At 57.0% G+C, this 22,619-nt stretch overlaps 1 protein-coding gene across 4 annotated transcripts in view; it reads right to left on the bottom strand.

The window, feature by feature from the left end:
- Positions 1 to 22,619, bottom strand: part of TTYH2 (tweety family member 2) — a 39,229-nt gene that overhangs the window by 4,721 nt on the left and 11,889 nt on the right. For 3 of the 4 annotated variants that reach the window (XM_082442469.1, XM_082442468.1, XM_082442470.1), the window contains 11 exons: positions 20,907 to 21,018; positions 16,370 to 16,590; positions 11,296 to 11,391; positions 10,729 to 10,801; positions 6,270 to 6,339; positions 5,946 to 6,001; positions 5,355 to 5,447; positions 5,045 to 5,137; positions 3,306 to 3,448; positions 2,478 to 2,660; positions 1,935 to 2,013 (listed from right to left, as the gene is read on the bottom strand). In XM_082442469.1, the coding sequence (XP_082298595.1) occupies positions 1,935 to 2,013; positions 2,478 to 2,660; positions 3,306 to 3,448; positions 5,045 to 5,137; positions 5,355 to 5,447; positions 5,946 to 6,001; positions 6,270 to 6,339; positions 10,729 to 10,801; positions 11,296 to 11,391; positions 16,370 to 16,590; positions 20,907 to 21,018 (1,219 nt within the window). The remainder of the gene's footprint in view (positions 1 to 1,934; positions 2,014 to 2,477; positions 2,661 to 3,305; positions 3,449 to 5,044; positions 5,138 to 5,354; positions 5,448 to 5,945; positions 6,002 to 6,269; positions 6,340 to 10,728; positions 10,802 to 11,295; positions 11,392 to 16,369; positions 16,591 to 20,906; positions 21,019 to 22,619) is intronic. The other variant, XM_082442471.1, reaches the window with a different exon arrangement.

Genomic DNA, 22,619 nt, shown 5'->3' with positions numbered 1-22,619 from the left:
GCACGACACTGCACACATTTGGGGCCGATCATCCTGCGTGGTGGGCGGTGTCCTGGGCTCAGCAGCACCCCTGGCCTCCACCCACTAGATGCCAGTACCAGCGACCCCCCCAGGTGTGACAACCAAAGATGCCTCAAGACATGGCCAAACGTCCCCTGGGGGAGCAAACTCCCTCCTGGGTGAGACCCAGTGCTCCAAGGTAAGGCTCAAATGTCACCTCCTTAGACCCCGAAGGAGCAGTTCCTCCCTCTAGGTCCTAAAGCACCGTATGGCACTTGTTACAACAGCTTTCTGAGTCTCTCCCCCCCGCCCCTGCAGACTATCCACGTCCTGAAGATGGGGGCTGGGTCCCCATCTCTCTTTCCGGGTCCGGCACTGTGGTTTTCCCCAGGAGCACTCGCTGGATTCCCTGAGTGCACGTGAACATCGTGGTTCTCAGGGCCAAGGTCTATTTCATTAGTCCCCCGTCCTTGGGGCTCCAGGGCTCCTAGTTCACCAACTGGACGGCTCCTTCCAAACTACCTGGATGGGGCAGGTGAAACACCTCGCCCAGCCAAGTGAAGGCAGGGGCTCCTTCCCCGACAGACCCCTGGCTCAAGAATGCAGACTTCAACCTGGTCTTAGAGCCCCCTCTTTCTTACAAAGGCCACGCCTCCGTGGAGGAGGTGGGGTGGGAGGAAGCTTGAGTGACAGCAGAAGGAGAGGGTAAAATAAATAGGCGGCTCAGTCTTACGGCACTTACTGCTTCATACAAACATGCTTTCGTAAGGATCAGTTTCTCCAATGCTCCAACCACCTATGTGGTGTGCTATTACATCCCCATTCTACAGATGGGGAAACTGAGGCACAGAAAGGTAAAGTACGCGCCCAAGGCCACAGAGGTCATAAGCAGTGAGCTGGCATTGGAACCCAGGCATTTGGTACTGGAGTCTGTTTTTTTTTTTTCTCTTTTGGCTGTGCCATGATGCTTGCAGGATCTTAGTTCCCCGACCAGGGATGGAACCTGGGCCGCGGCAGTGAAAGAGTGGAGTCTGTGTTTTTGAACCTCAGCTGTCTCTATTTGCAGCTCTGTCTCAGCCAGTAGTATGAGGCGACCCTCATACTTCTCCAGGGGCAGACAGCTGGCACACCCCTCACACCCTGATGTCGCGTCTAGGTCCCCTGGCTGGGGTGGAGGGTGGGTGGGAAGTGCGGACCCCACTTGGGCACAGCCTGGGGACGTCAGGAGCTGCGGGGGGTGGGGGGTGGTTTGGGGCAGGCAGGTCTGGTATTAGCCCTCCCAGACCTGCCACCACAGGGGCCCCTGACCCTCTAGCCCAGGGTGTCAAGGTAAACGTAAATCTAAAACGAAAAAATTTCCCCGGTGCAAAAAGGGAAAGAAATGCTTCTTTGAGCAGCATTTCCTTTAGAAAGCTGATCATCATAAATTACTCCTCTGTCCCTTTGAGAGGTGTATAAACCTTTTAAAGGCCAACGAAGGCTCTCAGCAGTTTTACAATCCAGGAACGTTTTCTTCCGGGGCTGGGAGCCATCTCTGAAATGGTAGCATCAGGAAGACTGTCCCCCATCTCCCTGGCAGTTAGTGAGCCCTGATGGCCACACAATTACCAGGTGGATTTAGGATGAACCAGTGTGACAAATGGTGCTGCCGAGTCCTATTGTTGGCGGACAGGAACCGTTTATCTTGAGGACAGGTAAGGAATGCGGTGCGTCTACCTACCTGGCTGTGTAGGATGAGCTCCGTCTTTACAATCCCCTTAGCAGATAGCCTGCGATGTGCATGGCAGTCTGGTCTAATGCTTATCTGGTAACAAGACTGTTTCATTCTTTTCTACCTCTGTGGCGGGGAGTCACTGGGTCCGCAGGAGGTTTTTTCTTCAATTATTCCCCCCTCCCCACAAGGGCAGTGCCTTTGCCCCGGGAGCCCAGGTTACCGTGGGCGGAGGGGAGCCTCTTCCAATGAGCGGCACGTTCTCGTAGCGTGGGTTCCCACTGAAGAGCACAGCTTGGTTCCTGCAGGGCCGAAAGGAGCGGGGAGTGCTCAGGCTGGGGAGGCCGGGTGGGGGGTGTCTGCTCAGATTTCTACAGGAGGGTCCCGGGGATGTGCAGATGGGAGACGGAAAAGGACCACGGATAGACGGGAGGGAGTGAGGGCAGGAAGACAGGGAGGCCTGGGGAGAAGGAGCAGATGGGGTGATGGCGCCAGGAGCAGTGTGGCCTGGAGAAATGCAGCTTCTCGGGCCTTCAACCTGCCCTGCAAGCTTGAGGCAAAAGACCTGACACCTGCAGGGGCTCTTCCTCCAGCACTAGATGCTCCCTGGGGGCCTTCCCACCTGGCATCCTGGCTGCAGTGAGGGGACCGCGCTGGCCTCGGATGCCTCCTCCCCACCCGGCTCTCTGGACCCAAACGTGCTGCCCGCAGATCCAGCCCGATGTGTGTGGGGAGGTACGGGGAGGCCCTGGGAGCCCTGCCGTACATGTACTCCGAGACGGGGGCATTGGAGATAGTCTGGGCCGGGGGCTGCAGGCTGGTCTGGCTGCCCAGGCCGCTGCTGTAGCTGCAGAAGCTGCGAAGCTGCCCGCGAGGGGGGTTGTGGGCGGCGATGCGCCGGGCCTGGGGGTTGAAGGGGTCATTGTCGATGTCGTCGTAGTCTCTATCCCTGGAATGACACGTAGGACATGGCCAGCTGTGAGGGGCGAGGCAGGCTCCAGGCAGTGGGGTCCCGGCCTGCTTCCCAATCTTGCCTCCCAGGACTCTCCCTCTGGCCACAAGTGTCTCCTTGAGGTTCTTTGATATTACTCTGCTCCATTCCCAGCTGCACATCCACCTCCTCCAGGCAGTCCACCATGCTGACCACAGGCACACGGACCCTCCCTACCCTGCTTCCTTTTCTCATCTACTCTCAAGACACTGAAATACCATCTTGTCTCTGTCTATCTCCTCAGTGAGACTATAGGCGCCCTGGTGCTACAATGTGTCCTTCTGGCATTCTGAGGCACCCGTCCCAGCAGCAGCATCACGCCACAAAGTCCTGCAGAGGAAGAGGCGATGAGCAAAGGATGCCAGGCTGTGGCATGACGCTGTCACCATCCTCGGCCCTGCTCCTGCCCTGGCCCCCTCCAACCTCCTTTTGGGGTTCTGTCTGGACTTTCAGGGACGCTTGGGCAGAAATCCAGCCAGCCTGTTGGGGCTGATATGCCTGGTCCCCCTGCTGCCCTTCTCCATCCCAGGTTATCAGCTCTCGGTTCAGTCACAGAGCTGAGCCTCCCGCCTCCTCCCCCAGGAAGCCGTCCAGGCAGCCCACCTGGTGGCAAAGTGCTTCCAGGCCCCTGGCCCCATGCAGATCATGGTGGAGAAGGCGAGGGCGGCCAGGAGGGAGAAGAGGCCGAGGTACAGCAGGCCCTTGAGGCCGTCGTAGCAGATGCCAGTGAGGGCGTCCAGGTAGTCCTGGCGGAGGAAGAGGGACACATAGCTGGAGGGGGAGTGGGACACAGCCTGGGGTCTGAGCTGGTCTCTGAAAGCCCCTCTCCCCCAGCCTGGACTCGGGATCTCTGCCCCTCCCCCATCCCAAGCACCTAGAACAGCCACTCAGGGTCCACGCTCGGGACCCCAACACCATGGGGCTTCTCGGGTTCTCTCTACAAGCCTTTGCTGAATACCTACTGTGTGCTGGGCTCTGAACAGGACAGATGAGCTTGCGGGGTGGGGGAGCCAGGGGGCGGGGGGCATTTAATCTGAGGTCAGGATGGCAAGGAGTGGAGTGTGCCTTGAGCACCTGAGGCAAAGCAGACAAGCTTGGTGTGCTCAGGAAAGAGGAAAAAGGCCAGCAGGGGACGGGTGAGATGGCACCAGGCCATGCTGGGCCTCGCAGGACAGGCGAGGAGTTTGAACTTTACACAAGGTGATGGGAAGACATGGGCAGGTTTGGGGATGGAAGGGATGTGATCCTATCCATTTTTAAAAGACCGCTCTGGCGCTCTGGCTCCCTGGCTGCCATATATGAAAGGTAAGGGGACAGGAGAAAGTGGGGACCAGTTGGGAGGTCACGGTTTTCACCCAGGGGAGCGGGAGGGTTCTCGGACCAAGGCAGGAGCTGTGGAGGGAGAGAGAAGTGGACGGAGCAGGATATATCTGAGAGTATAGTTGTGAGGACTTGCTGAGGGATTGGATGTGGACGGGGAGGGAGGGTACTGGGGCGACTCCCATGTTCTCAGCTCTGAAGTCAGACTGCTGGGGTCGGAAACCCAAGCCCTTGAATTGATAGCTCTGGGATCTTCGGTAAGCTACTTTTTAGGTATACATATAGATAGATAGATAGGTAGATAGATACATCTGTCTATCTGCCTATCTATCTATCCATCTATCCATCCACATACATAGACACACACACGCATGTTGCTTATCTATAAAATTTCCCATGAAATAACATGTATCTCACAGTAAAACTGTGAGGACTCAATGACATGTTGGATATAAACTGCACAGAACAAGGCTGAACACAGAACCAGGGACTCAGTAAATGGCAGCTGTGAACATTATTACGAATATTTGCTCGAAATCCACACGGGATGTGAAAGCCATCGACATGCACTGGCTTTCTGCTTTGGGGAAGAGAGGGCCTCACATACTCCCAGTGTGTTCCCTGCACGATCGTCTGATATTCCAAACTCCTAGAGATGACGCTGGCAATGAGAATGGGATGTCCACTTGCAATTCAGGAATTGGTCAGGTGACCAGATGGCTGGGAGTCTGGGCAACGGGGAACAGCCTCCCTCATACAGCTCAGGGCCCCCCAGCGTTCTAGAGGTAAACGGATCCAACTCTCCTACCCGCACCCCCTGGTACCTTTCACTGAGGCTCCCCGGCTCGGCTACTGGAGAGAATCCAGAAGCCAGGCACCTCTTCTACCCCATTCCCTGAGCCTGAAGGGAGCCCAGGCAATCACTCTCCCAGCCTCGGCAGCCTTCTCTCTGGGAAGATGTGGCCTGCTGGGGTGTCCCACCCCCCCGCCTTCCACCCGCGCCCCCAGGGCCACCCCGGCACCTTGTGCAGCCCCCGGCAATCCAACATGGCCATCAGCTGGTGGAGGCTGGACTCGGATGAATTCAACAGGAGCTGGATTCTGAGCAGATCTTTCTGAAGCCGGAAGAAAGAAAGAGGCGAACATGCAGACAGATGGAGAGGCAGAGCATGAGCGCTGGGGGCAGGGCTTGTGGATAAAACCGAAAACCGCGGCTTGTGCAGAGAGGCCTTTAAAGCCGAAGGAAGCGGCTAGACTGCCGGGAGGGGACACTTTCTTTCCATAGCCTGGTCTGCGAAGCCCGGCCCTGTGGGAGGTGGCCGGCCACCTTACCTCTGCCGTGGGGAAGAGCGGGACCGCAAACTGCAGCAGTCCCGTCACCTGGACCTGCATGTTGCTCAGCGAGCGCTGGAAGATGGTCAGTGCCTGGGCCAGGAGAGACCGAGGTCCCGCGTGAGCTTGATTCCCAGGAGCCCCCGCAGCCGCCTGATTCCCCGGCAGCCCCTCCCCCATCTGCAGCTGCAGTCGCTTCGCTTCCCGGATCCTGGCCCTTCCTGCTTACAGGAGGTCTTCCCCTCAGCCCTCAGGCTTCTCGAGAGCCGCACCATTCTCTTGCTTCCTGCTACTCTAAATGTCCTGCTGGGACAGCCTTGGTGGGGGGTGGGGGGCTTGTGAGAAACGCAGAATCTTGGGCCCCAACCCAGATCTACTGCACAACCTCTGCCTGGTAACCAGCATCCAGGGTGACGGATGGGCAAGCCCGCTGACCAAGAGCACTGTCCCCTGCAGAGGACCCCAAAGAAGCAAAGAACACCCAGCCACTGCCACCTTATTGGTCAGTGCTGGGGCTTGGGGTCAAGAGGGAGCGAGCTGACCACCGAGGGGGCTGGGGGCAGGGTGAGGGCTGGGCTGGGCGGGCCGTACCTGCTGGAAGGGGCTGCTTGTACTCTGACTGCAATACAGGTAATAACGGGTCACCTCTGCAAGGCAAAGACACTGGGTCAGGCAGGCGCTCACATGTGACCAGGTGCTCATCCATCCTCAGCGGCCAAGCCGGTACCCGAGCTCCCAAAGGAGGTAGCTTCTAAGAAGTGACCCAGCGGTCCAGCTGGACCTGAAGTACAGGGGTGGGAGGCACTGGGTGACTACAGTGTTGAAAGGGGTACGTAGAGGCACAGTCTGGCTGACCACGGGCCTGGACTGAGCATCCTGAGTGGCTCTGACCACAGAGGCCCCAGAGCTTGTTACCTGTGCGGAGCTGGCCCTCCGTGATGTTCAGGATGAAGGCGTCGGGAGCCGCGCAGAAGTCGCCGGTGCCCTGAGCCGGGGAGAGATGGGAGGGGTGGAGGAAAGTCACACACCGGGGCCCTGGGAGGAACCGGGTGCCCTTGGCCCCAGGCACAGGGACCCCGCAGCTCAGACCTCGGTGGGCAAGAACAGTCAACAGCCATCCTCCCTGCGCTCGAATCCTGGCTCTGCCCCTGCCCAGCTCTGTAACTTTACAGCCTTATCCTGTGTCTCGGCGGCCTCGTCAGTCACATGGAGAGAAAAACGCTATTCACCTAATGAATTAATCTACATCAAGTACTCAGAAAAGTGGCCAACAGCAGGCACTACGGTTAACTCTTATTTCCAAATGCCTCTTCTGGGATGGACCTGGGTCAAGGGTAAGCTGCGGAATGAGTTCTGTAGAGTTATTTGCACCATGGCCTCGTTTGCTCATCTCTATTTTATTTTTTGTCTCGCTGTTACCAAGTCCACCCCTGCTCTGGGGCTGTCCATCTATGAAGCCTCCCTCAGAATCTCTTTCTAAAGAACTACATTGGTGCTGAATCCATCTTTGAGCTTTTGGGTGAAGGTCCTGTCATGATGAGATGGGGGACCAGGAAGAGCACGGGGCTGAGAGGACACGGGTTCCAGGCTCTGCCACTGCCGCGCTGGGGGACTGGGACATGGCAGTGCGGCCTGGCTAGGTGACCACCAAGGGCCCACAGGGCTGAGTGGAAGCACGTCTGGGCCCTGGAAGAGGCAGCGGCAAGGAGGCCATCCTCTGAGCCAGGCCCTCCCCAGATCTGGCCTGGGGGGGTGCAGTGGGACACTGGGTAGAGGGGGGACGTCCACCTTTCAGAGCAGCCAGGGGAAGCTCTGGTCCTCTGGCCCGTTCCCAGGGGCACCCCTGCTCCAGTGCGTGCTCTCCAAGCCGGGGACTCCTCTCCACGGCCCTTTCCTGCCCGTGCCCTGTCCTCCTTCAGGAAGGGCTGCCTCAGGGGGCAATGCTGGAGCATCGCTCATTCACTCACCGAGTTGACAAATATTTATTGAGTACCTACTAGGTGCCACGCGATGTTCTAGGCATGAGACACAGTGGCAAGCTGTACTATGGCACTTACGGTCTAGAAAGTGTGTGTCTGGGTGGGATTGGGGAATCAAATGCCCCTCCAGATACAGAGCTTCCACAGAGCCACATCAGTACACGCACACATGCACACATACACATGCTCACACAACCACATGCCTCAGGACCCTGGGAGAACCGTTTTATACTCAAATCACTAGGGTCCATCATCAGACTGGTTTATTATTATAAATCAGAGCTGCTGCACCAGCGGGCCCAGGGGTGCACCCTCACCCCCGTTACAGCAGTGGCAGAGAGAGGGGAGCCAGAGCCAAGCAGGGGGATGGGGAGGCCTTGGGAAACATGAAGAGCGAGGCCGCCATCTTGGTCTGGGTCACCCCCAACAAGTTTGGGATCCAAAGAACAGGAGGCCGCTGGCAGAGGCTCCACCAGGGATGCGCCCCTCACCCCCCCTCCTCAGGCCGGGCCTGCTCTTCAGACCCTCAGTGAGGATTCAGCCTTCCTATCGGTGAAGACAAGGGCCCGTATGTGCGTGTGCACGCGTGTGCTTTCTTCACGCAACGGGGATGGGGATGGGGATGGGGGCGGGGGCGGGGGCGGGGGAGGGTGCGCCAAGCACAGCTGAAGTCACCCTGTGACCCTCCTAGAAAGGGAGTAAATGTGCAGTGAAGCAATGGACCCTTACTATGTGCCTCCCAGGGGTCAACCAGCCCATCTCGTCCCAACAACAACCCTTCAAGGAGATTGCTGTTCTCCCCATTTTACACAAGAGGAGACAAGGAGACCAGAGGCCTGGGGAACTTCAGTTATGTCCCCAGGGCCCCCTGCTGGGGAGGTGGGGAGGGGATGTGGACCCAGCCAGGGGGCTTCCAGAGGCCAGGCTCCTTGGGCTTGGAGCATATAATTGTAATATTTGCCTAGTTATTTGCTTTTGTATTTGTTCAAAGTATTGGCTATTTTTATAAAATTCTTTGGAAGTTTTTCCTTTATTGATTGGAAGCAGATTACTTTTTGCACTATTAAAATAAGCTTATTATATGAAATATTTAAAAAAAAGAACCCTCGCTGGGTTAGGGCCCAGTGAGGTGGGCCCGCCGTCCCTCCGTGGCCGATTCCCAGGGAGACCTCGGCTCAGTCAGTGGTGCCCTGCGGCCAAAGCACCTGGGTGACCCTTTCCTCCTTCCTCTCCCGGAATCCACTTCTCCCCCTTCCTTCTCCTTGGGCGCCTTCTCTCCTCTCCGCCCCTCACCCTTCACCTCTGCCTTACACTCCTGACTGCACAGGGGGTGGTCAAGCAGATAAGGCTCAGCTCCCCAGCTCCCAGCTCCCTCCCCATCACATTCTTAGGGGCAACGCTCCTGTCTCATGGAGGCCCTTTTCGGGGGACAGGGAAGGCAGGGGGTGAGGCCACCCCTGCAGTGGGAAGGCAGTGCTGGAGCTCTGGTCCCACAGATCTCAAAAACAAAAACACCCCCAAAAAAACAGGCTCAGAGAGCAGGGGCAGTGGCCACACAAAAGCTCCCCACAATAGCCTTTGCGGGCCTCGCTCCTTCTCCCCCCATTTCCTATTAAAATGCAGCAGGATGTGCAGCCCCATCAAAGCCCCATTCACTCCCTCGCCCTCTCTCTCTCTCACACAAGGGCCTGACTAATCGAATCAGGGAAATGGCCTTTCTCTCCAGCTCCCTGGTATCCCGGGGCTCTCAGCTGGGAGCTGAAGTCCCCGCTGGGACGGAGCTGTCTCCCAAAAGGCAGCCCGCGGTGGCCAGCTGGAGGCCATCGCTGCTTTGAGAAGGCAGACGGGGGAAGGGCCCACCATATGCAAGCTTCTCTGCGCCCACGCTTGTCCCTGGAGGAGAGGCTGTCGCCAGGCAGCTGTGCGAGGGGCTCCGGCCAGCAGCCGCTCCCCCCAGACCGTGTACAGCCCGCCCAGCTCCAGATGACGGCAGGATGCATTTGAGCATGACCTGCGCTCTCCTACTCTGCTCTTGCCCGTATCTGGAGTGGCCTCAGCCCTGGGGATGTAGGCTCCTGCCTGTCCAGTGCACCCTCCTGCCCAAAGCCGACACTGAATGGGGGGAGGGGAGACAAAACAGGAGATGCCCACCTTCTCCCACTTCCGGACAAGCTTTGCCCAAAGCTACTCTGAGCCAAGCTGCACCAGGGTCTACTCATTCTGGGGGCCTCATGGATGCAAAGTGGCCAAGGCCAGAGCCACCAGCCAGCCCTCAAGTCACTGGGCCAGGCACGCATTTGGGTAGAGGGGTTCCAGTGAGCCCTTTTCTTTTCTCCCCAGGTTGAAAGGGCAGAATGGATGCAGGTCACGGGGTTACTTTGTGGCCCTTAAGTCAGCTAGGGGTTCCCGGAAATCCCTCGGTACATCCTGCCCCCTGTGCCACACACACACACACACACACACACACACACACACACACACACACACACACACACACACCGTGCACCGCCATGTGTCGATTCACATGGGATTGCAATGATCTGCCTGCATGTCTTTCTTCTGCGGGCTGTAGTCAGGAGCAAACATCACGCCCTCCTGTTTCTGCATCCCCAGGCACCTGCACCATTGAGTGCCACACAGCCAAACATCAGCTGAACGAACGAACGAATGAATGAATGACACACACACAGCTTCTCTAGAGCATTAGGTCTATTAAAGACCAAACATACTTGCATAGGAAGCTTCCCCCCTTACACTCCTGACCCACCTTGTGTGTGTGTGTGTGTGTGTGTATGCGCGCGCTTGGTTTTGCTCTTTTCACATCTCGAGGCACCCCATCGGGAAACATACACCACTGCGTTCTAGATGGTGTGTGTGAGTCCAAGGGCAAGGGGACGGGAAGCAGGTGAAATGCCACCTTCCCTGTTCCTGACACCGGGGAAGTCGGCCCAGGAGTGTGCTTCTGAAGCTGGAGGGCTCCTCCAGCCTGAGGTTCAAACCCCGCCCACACCCACCAGACCTGGTTAGCTCTTTATACCCAGAGAGAAGGCACCTGGTCATCTGTGCCCGTCCTCACAAGCCGTGGCTGGGAATGGGCCAGCGGGGCGGGAAAGGGATCAGGCTTCAGGGGTCTCATCTTGGCTCTGCCCCCAAATGCCTCGTGACCCTGGGCAAGCCCCTTCCTTTCCCCGGGCCTGTGTCCCCATCTGAAGGGGGAGGGGGCTGGCACAGATGAGCCCAGCCCCTTTAGTCCTGAGACTCTGGGGTTCTAGGTTAGGGAATGAGACTGGCAGGTGGCCCTGCCCCAGGGACGCTGGACGGGACACATCAATGCACCACCAGACAGACGGTCCACCTGGTCAGACCACCCAGCAGCCCCAGGCCCCCCAACTCACCACTGCCGCAGCAGTGTCAGCGGCCAGGGACGTCCAGCTGAGGAGCAGGGCCAGCAGCCCACAGCACAGCACCCTAGGAGAGAGGCAGCTGCCGGTGGGATCCAGGCCAAGGCCGGCAGGCGGGGGACCCCGTGATGGCTGTCACCCCGCCAACCTTCAGCGCCCTTCCTCTCGGCTACGATCTTGTCCCCCCGACCCCCAGACTCTTGCGGTGGCCCTAAGGGCAGCCTCAGCCCCTGCCCTGACATCGCCCCGCTGACTGCCGGCAGAGGGATAGGGACCGATGCCTGGGGCACAGGTCCCTGAGCCGAAGAGACATGGCAGTGAGGGCGCAAGCTGAGGACGCGAGTGGCTCTAACGCCTCAGCTGCTCAACAGTCAGGCCCAGGAGGGCGGGGGCACGTGGGAGAAAGCCTGGAGCTGGCTTGGTGTCCAGATGGTGAGTCGGCGGCTGCTGCCCCCACGACATCCTCCCAGCCCTGCCAGACCCTCATCTCTCTCATGGTGGCACTGTCACCCCACACCCTTGGCCAGCTCCTGTCCCAGGCCCAGAGGTGGGGCTACTCACGAGGCCAGGAGGCACCTGGAGCTCTTGGCCAGTCCCAGGCAGGCGAGGAGGCAAAGGACCAGGTCCAGGACGAAGAACAGGAGGTAGGAGAGCCACCTGAGCAGACGGGAAGGGATGGTCAGGGGGAGCATCTGCCCACCTGGGGCCCACCAGGGAGGCCTGGACCACTGTCCCAGGCCTGCTGGACCCTTCGTGATACAAACCGCCCGCAGCCAGTGGCTAAGCAAATTAGACCAGGGGAGCGTCCCTGCCCCGGACAGGAGAACCCGGCGTGCACGGCCGACAGCTCCTCTGGGCTCCGGGAGCTGCACCCGTTTCTGCCCGGACAGAGGAGTCACCTTTCCCTGCCCCAGCTGAAGGTCTGGACCAGCACGGGCCCCTGAACTTTCTGCAGTGATGGAAGTGGACCACCTCTGCACTGTCCACTCTCTCTGCCACTACCCACGTGTGGCCACGAGAATGTGAAACATGGCTGGTGCAACCGAGGAAATACATTTCTCCTTTCATTTACTTTTTTTTCCCTTTTTTTAAACTTTTTTTTTTTTTTTAACTTTTTAATTCATTGTACTTATTTATTTATTTATTTTGGCTGCTTTGGGTCTTTGTTGCTGGGCTTTCTCTAGTTGCGGCGAGCAGGGGCCACTCTTTGTTGCGGTGCGCGGGCTTGTCACTGCGGTGGCTTCCCCCGTTGCGGAGCACGGGCTCTAGGTGCATGGGCTTCAGTAGTTGTGGCACGTGGGCTCAGCAGCTGTGGCACAGGGGCTTAGTTACTCCACGGCATGTGGGATCCTCCCGGACCAGGGCTCGAACCCGCGTCCCCTGCATTGGCAGGCGGACTCCCAACCACTGCGCCACCAGGGAAGCCCCTAAACTTTTTTTTTTAATTGAAGTATAGTTGCTGTACAATATTACATAAGTTACAGGTGTACAATACACTGGCTCACAAGTTTTGAAGGTGATACTCCGTTTATAGTTATTATAAAATATTGGCTACATTGTACAATATATCCTTGTAGCTTATTTTATTTTTTTTAATTTAAATTTTATTTTATATTGGAGTATAGTTTTTTTTCTTTCTTTTTTGGCCACACCCGGCGGCATGTGGGATCTTAGCTCCCCGACCAGGGATCGAACCCACGCCCCCTGCTGTGGAAGCATGGAGTCTTAACCACTGGACCGCCAGGGAAGTCCTGGAGTATATGTAGTTGACTTACAATGTTGGTTTCAGGTGTACAGCAAAATGATTCAGTTATACATATACATATATCCTTTTGATTAGGTTTTGATTTCAAGCACCTTTTGTGCCAGGCACCGAGCTTAGCACCAGGGGATTCTCGGATGAGTGGGTTCATCCCCAGACCATCAGGAGCTCGGGGTGGGGCAAGGGAGCCCAGGCCAGGCCATCCCAGGGCACCAAGAACCTCCAGGCCTCCCAGCCCCTCACTCCTCTGGACTTTTGCTGCCCACCCAGGGCTGAGGTGATGGGGAAAGGCGGTCACACACCAGCTGGAGAACTTGGCAAGTTGCACCCCCCCTTCCCCTTGAGCCTCAGTTTGCAAACCTGTGAAGGAGGCCGGAACTCTGTGAGGATTAAGTGCTTGCTAAATGAAAAGGGAAACAAAGAAAGGCAGAGGGATTCCGGGGTCCCTGCTTTTCTGCTTCTGCAAAGCACGGGCTGCAGAGCCCAGGGTACCCAAGTCCAAGGGCGCTGAGAAGATCCCAAGCAAAGCGCCCTGGTTCGTTCCCTTCCAAACAGGATCCCAAGGCGCCCTCACAGCTCAGCTCCAGCCTCGCTGAGCAGCCACTTCCATCGGCCCTGAGCTGGGGGACCAATGTGAGCGTTGGGAACTGGTGGCTGGAGAAGGCAGGGAGCAGAGAGAAGGGGCTTCTCCTAGTCCCAGAAGAGGGAAGTCTTCTGATCATTATGTCTCCTGATGCAAAAGCCAAGTAAATTCGTTGACTTCTCTCCAGCAAAGGTTTTCTGCTTCACTAATACCACAAGGAGGGTAAGAAAGAGCCTGGAGTGTGGGTAGGAAGTGGGGTGGAGCTGGAAGAAAGTGACAAAGAAGCTCCAAGTGGGGGAGAGCACGCTGGAAGCTGCCTGGCAGCCAAACGAGGTTCCTTCCCCCTTTACGAACGGAGGCTAAACGCCTCAAAAAGGGGACTAATCAAAATCCTCGATTCCCTGCCTGCAGCGGAGCCGGGGCAGCCACTGTAGTCTCTGGAGCTCCCAGGAATGGATCTAGCGGCTCTGGCGAAGTGCAGAGCCCGCCCCGCCCTCCACTAGGACAAGGCCACTAAGAGCCAGTCTTCTTAGAATCAGAGTCGGAGTCTGAAAGAACCTCAGGAACATCTAGCATTAGAATCTCATTCTACAGGGCCTCCCTGGTGATGCAGTGGTTAAGAATCCGCCTGCCAATGCAGGGGACACGGGTTCGAGCCCTGGTCCGGGAAGATCCCACATGCCGCAGAGCAACTAAGCCCGTGCGCCACAACTACTGAGTCCGCGCGCCACAGCTACTGAAGCCCACGTGCCTAGAGCCCATGCTCCGCAACAAGAGAAGCCACTGCAATGAGAAGCCCGCACGCCACAAGGAAGAGTGGCCCCCACTCGCCGCAACTAGAGAAAGCCCGCACACAGCAACGAAGACCCAACGCAGCCAAAAATAAAATAAATTAAATAAATTTTTTAAAAAAGAACCTCGTTCTACAGATTGTTAAACTGAGGCCCGTGGTAGAAGAGCCTGGCCCAGGAATTCCAGACTCTCCATGTCTCGGAGCCTTCCTACAAGAGACAGAGCCAGCCGCCAGGCGCCTCTCAAAGTCCTGGTTTCATGTTTCCAACCTAAAGGTTTCTTGTTACCTCTCTCTCCTCTCCTCTGCACATTAGCAGGAAATCAGTCAGGACTGCTTCTAATCGACTCTCCACAATGACTGTGTTTCAAGGCATCCACGCCTCCTTGTGTAGTAAAGGGTTCCTGGAAACAGCTCTGCGAGGTGGATGCATTTTCCCAGAGGAGCCCGGGGATGACCTGGGGATGTGTTTCTAACCAAGAACTTGGCTCTCGCCGGAGCAGCTCAGACCCCTACTCTCTCAGCTCCTCCCATATCCGGTGTTGATGCGCTTGCTGTTACACCCTTTGTAAATCTCCGGAGAGGAGTCTCGTGGCTTTTTAATTGCCTCCAATACTTAGCCAGGCCTTGTGTAAAAGTACTAAAAAGAATTTGCTTAGCTGGATGGCTGTGCTCTAGAGCCATATGGAAAGCAAAGATGAGGAGGCCGCCCAAAGGAGACCCAGCCCCTAAGGCTGGTTAGGTCATGAAGAATAAAATAAGGCTTTTGTTTTAGGACAGCTCAGGCAAGAGGCGGGAGTAAACAGCAGATGAGGGGAAGGGGCAGAACATCACTAATGTTCAAGAGCCACAGGTGCTAACCTTGAACTAGACCTGAACAAGGGGTGGAAGTTGGGGATGGGGGCTCCAGGGGACGCTCTCAGTCACCCACACTGAAATAGATACTGTGCAGCGGTCACCACACTTACCCCATCTTTTCATAAAATCATCTTAAACATAAGTCCCGGTTGATACATACATTCTGACTTATTTCACCATAGTCATTCTCAAAAGCCCGCATTAGGCCCTTCAGTGTACATGGCCCCAGGTTAGGTCCACTCAGAGAGAATGGCAGGGTCAAAACGGATACCTACTTTCCACGACAAAAAGATTTAGGAGGCTCAGGCAATGACTGTCCCTCATGTCACAGGACTAATCAGATGCCACTGTACTGGGTCACAAGTCACAACCAGTCCTTAGAGTTGCAGTTTCTTTTTGGTCACTTGGGAGAAAGGTGCTTTTGCACGTGAGCAAAGAAAAATCTGGTGGGAAGCTGCATTGGTGACGTCTGGAAAGGCAGGGGCTGGATGGGCGGGGAGGGGAGGGACGGGGAGCGCTGTCCAGGGCCGGGGGGCCTCATGAGCTTCCCCTGGTCAGGGCCCGGCCATCTCCTACTCCGGGGAAGGGAGAGCCCTGGATGGGGAGGTCTCTGGCCAGAGGCCACCAGAAGCATTTTCTCCGGGTCAGTTCAGCCTGGGATGGGGCTTTCTCATAAAGGGGAAATGAATCCAGAGTAAACTGTGCAATGTTGTGGTAAAGACTCTGACCTTTGCTAATGGCTTGAAGGGGAGGCAACAAATTGGGGGGGGGAGGGGCATCCAAAGAGCGGATACTTGCTCTTCTGGGCTCCTGTGTCCATTGCTCCCCAGCACTGCCTCCGTGCCAGGCGCCCTGCCCTGGGTGCGCAAGGACGTGTATGCCATGAGTGGGTGTCACCCTTCGGCTGGGAGCCCCCCAAAGCCGGAACTACCGCCTCCTTTCTTGGCTGTCCCCAGAGTGACCTTCACCAGACCCTGTGCGTGGAGGGAGGGCAGCTGGTCCCTGGTCAGCTGGCCTGTGTCCAGTGCCTTCACCTGGGATGGGGTTTGGGTGATGGGGAGGCAGGGGGGACGTAAGTGAAACCCCAAAGGCTCGATGACACAGGTATGAACCTGCATACCTGATACGGCAAAGGTGGGGTGGCGCCCCGCAGCCCACATCACTCAGGCTGGAGACATCTCTGAGCTTGCTAAGCAGCTGCCATCGGGGGGAGGCAAAGAGGCTGCCATCTCCCCGACCCCCTGCACCTCTGTGGCTGAGAATGCAGGTGCAGGGAACCTGTCCCAGAAACCCGGGCAGGTGAGGAACCCATAAACCACCAGCACTTCACCCAGCGCCAGCCGCAGAGGATGCTGGTCCCGGAGGAGCCCGCTGCTGTGTGCGGGGTGGGAGGCCAGGTCCAGCCTCCTGCGCTGAGATCTGGGCACATCACTGCCCCTCCCGGGGGCTCAGCGCCTGCCTGCACAAGCAGGCTGTACTACATGCCCACCGCTCGGCCCCCACCAGCTCTCATGCCCTAGGGACTTCAGTCATTAAGGCTTATTAAGACCTTCTGGTGGCACTTCCCAGCCCAAGCCCCAAGACGCTGGCTTGGATGAAGGAAGCTGGTGCAGCCCCACCACCCCTCCCCGGGGCTCCTCACCGGTAGTACTCCACGTAGCCAGTCTGGCTGGCCAGTTCGGTCAGCTCCTCGGTGACCTCTGTCCACACGGGCACCCCTGCCAACTGCACGATGACGTTGCCCGCCATCTGCTGCATGAACTTCAGCGTCTGGAGGTAATCTCCCCGGGTGGCAAAGATCTCACTGAGCCGGGCCAGGTGCTGCTCGAGGTCCACCTTCATCTTCTGGGTGGTTCCAGACACCTGGGGAGGGGCGGGGCTTCTGAGTCTGGCCTCGGGTCGGGGGAAGCCAGAGAGGTAAACCCTCTGCCTCAAACTCTGGAGGAGAAGAGCTTGGCCTTGAATGAGTGCCCCACGGGCGCCACCCCCAGCCCTGAAGAGTCATGAGGCTGTGGTCCAGACGGAGGATGGACAACGGAGGCTCCCACTACCCGCCCAGCCCGTGGGTCCCTCCATCCAGGGGACAGGCTCGATCTGGCCCTACCTAACCAGGACCTGGGCTCCAAGACACAGTGCTTTCCTAGAAAGACAGACCCAGATGGGGAAACAAACAAGAGAAGCCATTTTTCTTCCTTGAAGATTGTCTTCAAAGTTTAAACACTTTGGGTGATGAATTCTTTTGGGGGGTGAGGAATAAAATGTTTAAACTGAAGGGTCCCTCTGTTGCTACCTGACCTTTTGTTCCCACAATAGGCTTTCTCAGCGTCTCACAAGAGAAAGGCTTTGTTGTAGAGCAAACGACAGCCCACAGCGTCCTGAACCCCCGAGTGAGGGCAGAACAATGGAACTTTGAAATAATACAGGCAGACGGGTCCGAGCAGCTGGGACACGTGACAGGAGGAGGAAATCGGCGCCTTCTCTGTGCTTGTCCCCCTCCCCACCACATTTGTCCTGCTTGGAGCTGAGCAGACCCTGAAGGAAGCATCTCTCTGCTCACAAGTAGAGAGGGACGGTCAATGGAGGTGACTCTCCTGGGCCTGCAAACAAGGACCACAAGAATTAGAAAGGTGCCTCTCGATAGCCCAGATGCAGGGTCCCGGCAGGGGCTGGAGACCCAGCCTGGGAACCCCAAGCACCTCCCTGCCAAGCCCGTTCTGAGCCTGGGTGGCAGCACGAGGGGAAGAAGGGCTTCGTTGCTCTGAAACTGTCATGCTACAGCAACAAGCACAACTGGTTGGAAGTGGGAAGTGTGTGCTATTCCTCCAGGCAGCCTTCAGCTCCCCCAGGTCTGGAAGGAAGAGAAAAATGACCCAGAATGGGAGTTCCCTGGCAGTCCAGTGGTTAGGACTCTGTGCTTTCACTGCCGAGGGCCGTGGGTTCAATCCCTGGTCGGGGAACTAAGATCCCGCAAGCCTTGTGGTACTGCCAAAAAAAAAAAAAAAAAAAAAGACCCAGAAAAAGGTTTAGGAGCGTCCCATGGGGAGAGCTCTGCAGAGAGGTGATCAGACCCCACTCTTGGCAGCAAACGCTGTTTCTCCGCATTTGGGGGGACTTGACAGCAACTTTGTGGCCTTTCACATCTGCGCTAGGCTAGGAGTTCCTGGTTCCGGAAGAGAGAATGGCCCCCTTTGTTGCATTTTATTTCTTTCAGTGTCAGCGGCTTGTTCCTTTTCCCGGCTTGTTGCTGGTTCTTACAAGCATCCCAGAGGATGGAGCAGTGGTTCTCCAGCTGTGGCCCCTGGACCAGCAGATCGGTGTTATCAGCTGGGAACTCATTATAAATGCAAATTCTCAGCCTGGTCCCAGACCCACAGAATTGGAAAGTCTGGGGCGGGCGCCCCCATCTGTGTTTATCAAGCCCTCCAGGGGATTCTGATGCAAGCTCAAGTTTGAAAATCTCTGAGAAAGGAGGAAGCTCCCTCTTAGAGAGGGAGTTAATGAGGTTTTTCTAGACGGGCAGGGGATGAAGTGCCAGGAGATGAAGGGGTGGAGCCTTGGCAGATCGGGGGCAGGGCCCCCATCTCAGAGCCTTGAAGGGAAGGGCTAAGACCAGACCCCTGGGTTCCAGTACTTGCTCTAACACATACTAGCTCCCTACCCTGGAGCAGCAACACGACCTCTCTGTGCCCAGTTCCTTCCCCAGGGCTGCCCACAGGCCTGATGCCAACTCAGAGGAGAACCCCCAGGAGCCTCAGTGGCCCCCAGAACACGTGGCTCAAACTCGAGCCAGCTGAGCTCCCGGGGGCTGTAGAGCCCAAGGCCCTGCTTTTAAGCTGAGACCCCAGTGGGTTAGAGGTGTGCAACATGCCCTGAGTGAGTCACTGGGGCCCAGATGGGGGGCGCTGGATCCAGAGAAAGGACCCACCTGGCACTCCCAAATGACCCTTTGTGACCCCCCAAATCAGAGTGTGCAGCTGATCCAGGACCCTGCCGCCGCCCACCGAGGCACAGGGCTCCCTCGGGGAGGAAGGGTGCAGTGCCTGGGGCTTCTGGTCTGGGAGCCTGGGAGGGCCCACCTGGCTCTGGCCCAGGTCTTAGTCGCCTGACTTGTCTCCCGAGTGCCGCCGCCCCCCAATCCAAGCCTCCTCTCTCTTTCGTGGTGATTACAGTAATATACACAATTACAGTAATTATAATAATGGCACCATTAGCATAGGGTCCCCCCTCCCAATGTGGAGCGTTTTTTGTAGATTACCAGGCACTTTCATGGGCATTATCTCATCTAACACCATTTATCTGATACTTGCCCTTCACCCCTCCAATCTGGGGAGCCCTCTAAGATCTGCTGCCTCCCCTGGAGCCCTCGGGACTGGGAGTGTTGGGTGCCCACCCGAGGCCCAAACCAGCCCCACAGGCCCAGCCAAGGACGCAGGTCAACACAGGAGGTGGCCATCAGGACCCAAGCAGCTCCTGGCCGGCTGGACCATCACCAGAGCCTGGGACGCCTGCCTTCACTTTTCAGAAATGGTGGAGAGAGGATGAGGGGCTGACCGCCAGAGACACACGGAACCCTTCCCTTCAGGAACACGGGGGCATTTAGAGACCTGGGGTCTGCTGCAGAATGTCCACCCCTGGCCCTGAGGAGCTCTCAGCGGGGGTGGACGGGCCCAGCCTGGGGTCTCAGGCCCAGCTCATCTACAGGGGATAAGGACATGAAAAACTTGAATCTTCCCATCAGGGCGGCTCTGGGACTTTCTTCCTCAGCCTTGGGGAGTCACGGGCCATTCCTTACAATGGTCACAAGTCAGCCAGCGAAGGTCATGGCTCTGGGGCTTCCCGGGGAAGGGATTCTCCTTCAGGGGCTGGCTCTTCCTCCAGTGGTTCTGGTGCTGGTGGGTGGAGCCCCTTCCCCACCAGGGCAGAGGTCCCCAGGGAGTGAGCTCTCCCCAGGGCAGGTCATACCCAGGCCCCACCCAGTGCTGGTCAGGCGGCGTTCGGCCTCTCAGCTCCCCCATCCCAGCCGCCCCATCCTCGCCCCATTAGAGCTGCTCCAGCCCAGTGTCCAGACAGCTCTCAGTCCCCAGGGATGGGTCCCAGTCGACACAGGGGGTGGTTGGATGAGCTCAGCAGGAGAGCTGGGCCCCTGCTCTGGCGTGTGACCCTCGGCTCCCCAGAAGGACTTTCTCTGAGGCCAGAGCCATGGCACCCAGCACCCAGCCGTACCCCCAAGGAACAGCACAGCTGTCTCTTTAAGGGATTCCCTCCTGGGAGGAGCCGGGCTGGGGGATTAAGGCCTGAGAGGAGCTTAAGGGAGAGGAGGGGCGATGAGGTCGAATCCTCCTCCAGCGGCACCAGGATGAAGCCCACAGGCTCCGGCCGGGGCTGGATTGTGGCTGAGGCTGCCTGACACAATTGCTCATTTGCTGAGGTCACCCCTCTACTGGGGAACTGGCCCAGAGGTGATGGGGGACAGGACTGGCATTTCTGAAAACTGCCCTGGAGCCTGGCTCCTAGGGCACCAGGGGCTGTTGGGAAATCAGCTGGAAAGAGCCAGCGCTTCCAGAGAGAAAGTGACAAGCACTGGGGGCCATGGGCTACCTTTTGTTGAAGACCCTGACTCTCCCCACCCTCGAGGCTCAGCAAGTGGACCTGTTCCTTGGGCTAAAACTCCTACCTCTCCTCTGGCCAGCCCAGCACATCCTTCACCCTTAGCCCCCAGCTGGAGTCACGGAGCCTGGAAACCAGAGCCCGGAGGACACCTTGTGGGGTTTGGGGCTCTTCACTTGTTTCTGAAGAGTGTTGACATCTCCTGGAGGCCACCCACCATACTCTACACCCAGCACTGAAAGGGAACACAGAAAACACTGCGGGGCTGACTTCCCACATTCAGGGGCCTCTTGAACAAATGGCACACTGCTCAGCTCTGCTGAAGATGGACGGGCTTTGGGCAGCCGTCCTGTCCCCCAGGACCCCGCAGCCTTTCTCCTTCGGTCCTCACTCCTACCCCTGCCGCGCCCCCCTGCCCCCCAACCTGGGGAGCAGAAATCGCCTGTTGGCTCCTGGCGGGACCACCTGGCAGCCCCAAGGGGAGTCCGGCCCCCTTGGAGCCGAGCTGGCTGGGCTCTGACTGGGGCTCTCGTTCCCATCACGCTGACCTCACCGGCTGCCCGCGACCTTACCAGCACATCGATCCCAGAGAAGGTGTGGTTGGCACTGTGCAGGGAGTAGATCAGCTGGTACGCCCCGTCGTTGACCTCGCTGTTTCCATAGAAACCAACGCCCACCGCAGCACTAGGGGCAAGACCCCAAAGTTAGAGGTGACACCCAGAGGAGAAACTTTGTTAGTATACTATTTTTTAGCGCCGTTTTAACTTCACAATGAAATTGAATGGAAAGTACAGCAATTTCCCATATACCCTGTGGCGCCTCACATGCCCAGACCACCTCCCCAACCATCAACAGCCCCCGCCAGAATGGGACAATTGTTACAACTGATGAACCTACATGGACACATCATTATCACCCAAAGTCCACAGTTTACATTAGGGTCACTCTTGGTGTCGTAATACAATCTATGGGTTTGGACAAATGTATCTGCCATTACAGTATCATACAGAGTAATTTCACTGCCCTTAAAATCCTCTGTGCTTGCCCGTCCATCCCTCCCTCATCCCTCATGCCAACCACTGATCTTTTTACTGTCTCCATAGTTTTGCCTTTTCCAGAATGTCATATGGTTGGAATCATACAGTATGTAGCCTTTTCAGACGGGCTTCTTTCACTTAGTAATATGTATTTAAGATTCCTCCATGTTTATTCATGGCTTGATAGCTCATTTTTCTTTTTTTAAGCGCTGAATAATATTCCATTGTTTGGATGAACACAATTTAGCCATTCACCTACTGAAGGACTTCTCGGTCGCTTCTAGGTTTTGGCAATTATGATGAAAGCGCCTTTAAACATCTATGAGAGCAGGTTTTTGACTTTAGCTGAGGAATTCTTTCCTGGGGGTAGGGGAGAGGGGGTGGTCTAGAGTTCTGGCAGGTGGGCTGGCCGGGGGAGGGAGGAAGGTTCTGGGGCAGCGGTCTCTGGCCTGGCCAACTAGCTCTGCAGCACATTTCATTCAGCCAACAAGAAAATACTCCTGTTCTCTAGTCCTGGGGCTCTGAAGGGTGGAAGATTGCTGGCCGGGCCCTAGGGATTTTGATGCTACAGTAGGTCTGGGAGGGACTCAGGAACTTGTACCTTTGCCAGCTCCCCAGGTGACTCTGACACACGTGGGCTTGAGGACCACTGAGGTCTCATGAAATCACACTCACCTCTCCCAAACCCTCCAAGGGCTGGGGGTGCCCCCTCCATTCTCTATCCTTTCCCCTCCACTTCCCCACACCACCCAAGAGGCATCTGTCCTACTGAAAAGTTCCGGCTTCCAGAAAGTCCCTTGTTAGGTTGAGTTAGGTTGAGCTGAAGCCTACCACCTTAAATCACGTACCTGCTGGTTCCTGGCTGTCCTCGGGGCCAGACTGGAATAAGCCTCCAGTTCTGCAAGGCACCCTGTCAGACATCTGAATGGGGCTCCGTGTCACCCCTTTTCTGCTCTACGAGTCAGATGTGTCCTCCAGACCCTGGTCTACATCATCCTCTGGTTCAACTCTCTCTAATCAGTCCATGTCACCCTTAAACGTGGCCTCTGAGTGAAGCACCCAAGCCCAGCTGGTCCCTCCAGCTCCGAGCACCGGGGGCTAATGCCCTGGGGTCCTCCCTCCCTGTCACTGACCTTGTGGTCCATTAATATCCCTGGATTTCTCCCCAGGAACTGCCGCTAAGCCCAGGCGTCCCTTCTTCCTCTATTGCCGTATTGCTTTTTGTTTTGTTTTAAACAAAAGCGGAAC

This window comes from Balaenoptera physalus, assembly GCF_965194825.1.
Source record: "Balaenoptera physalus genome assembly, chromosome: 20".
Taxonomy (NCBI): domain Eukaryota; kingdom Metazoa; phylum Chordata; class Mammalia; order Artiodactyla; family Balaenopteridae; genus Balaenoptera; species Balaenoptera physalus.
Note: the sequence above shows the minus strand (reverse complement) of the source record. Positions and strands in the feature narration are given on the sequence as shown.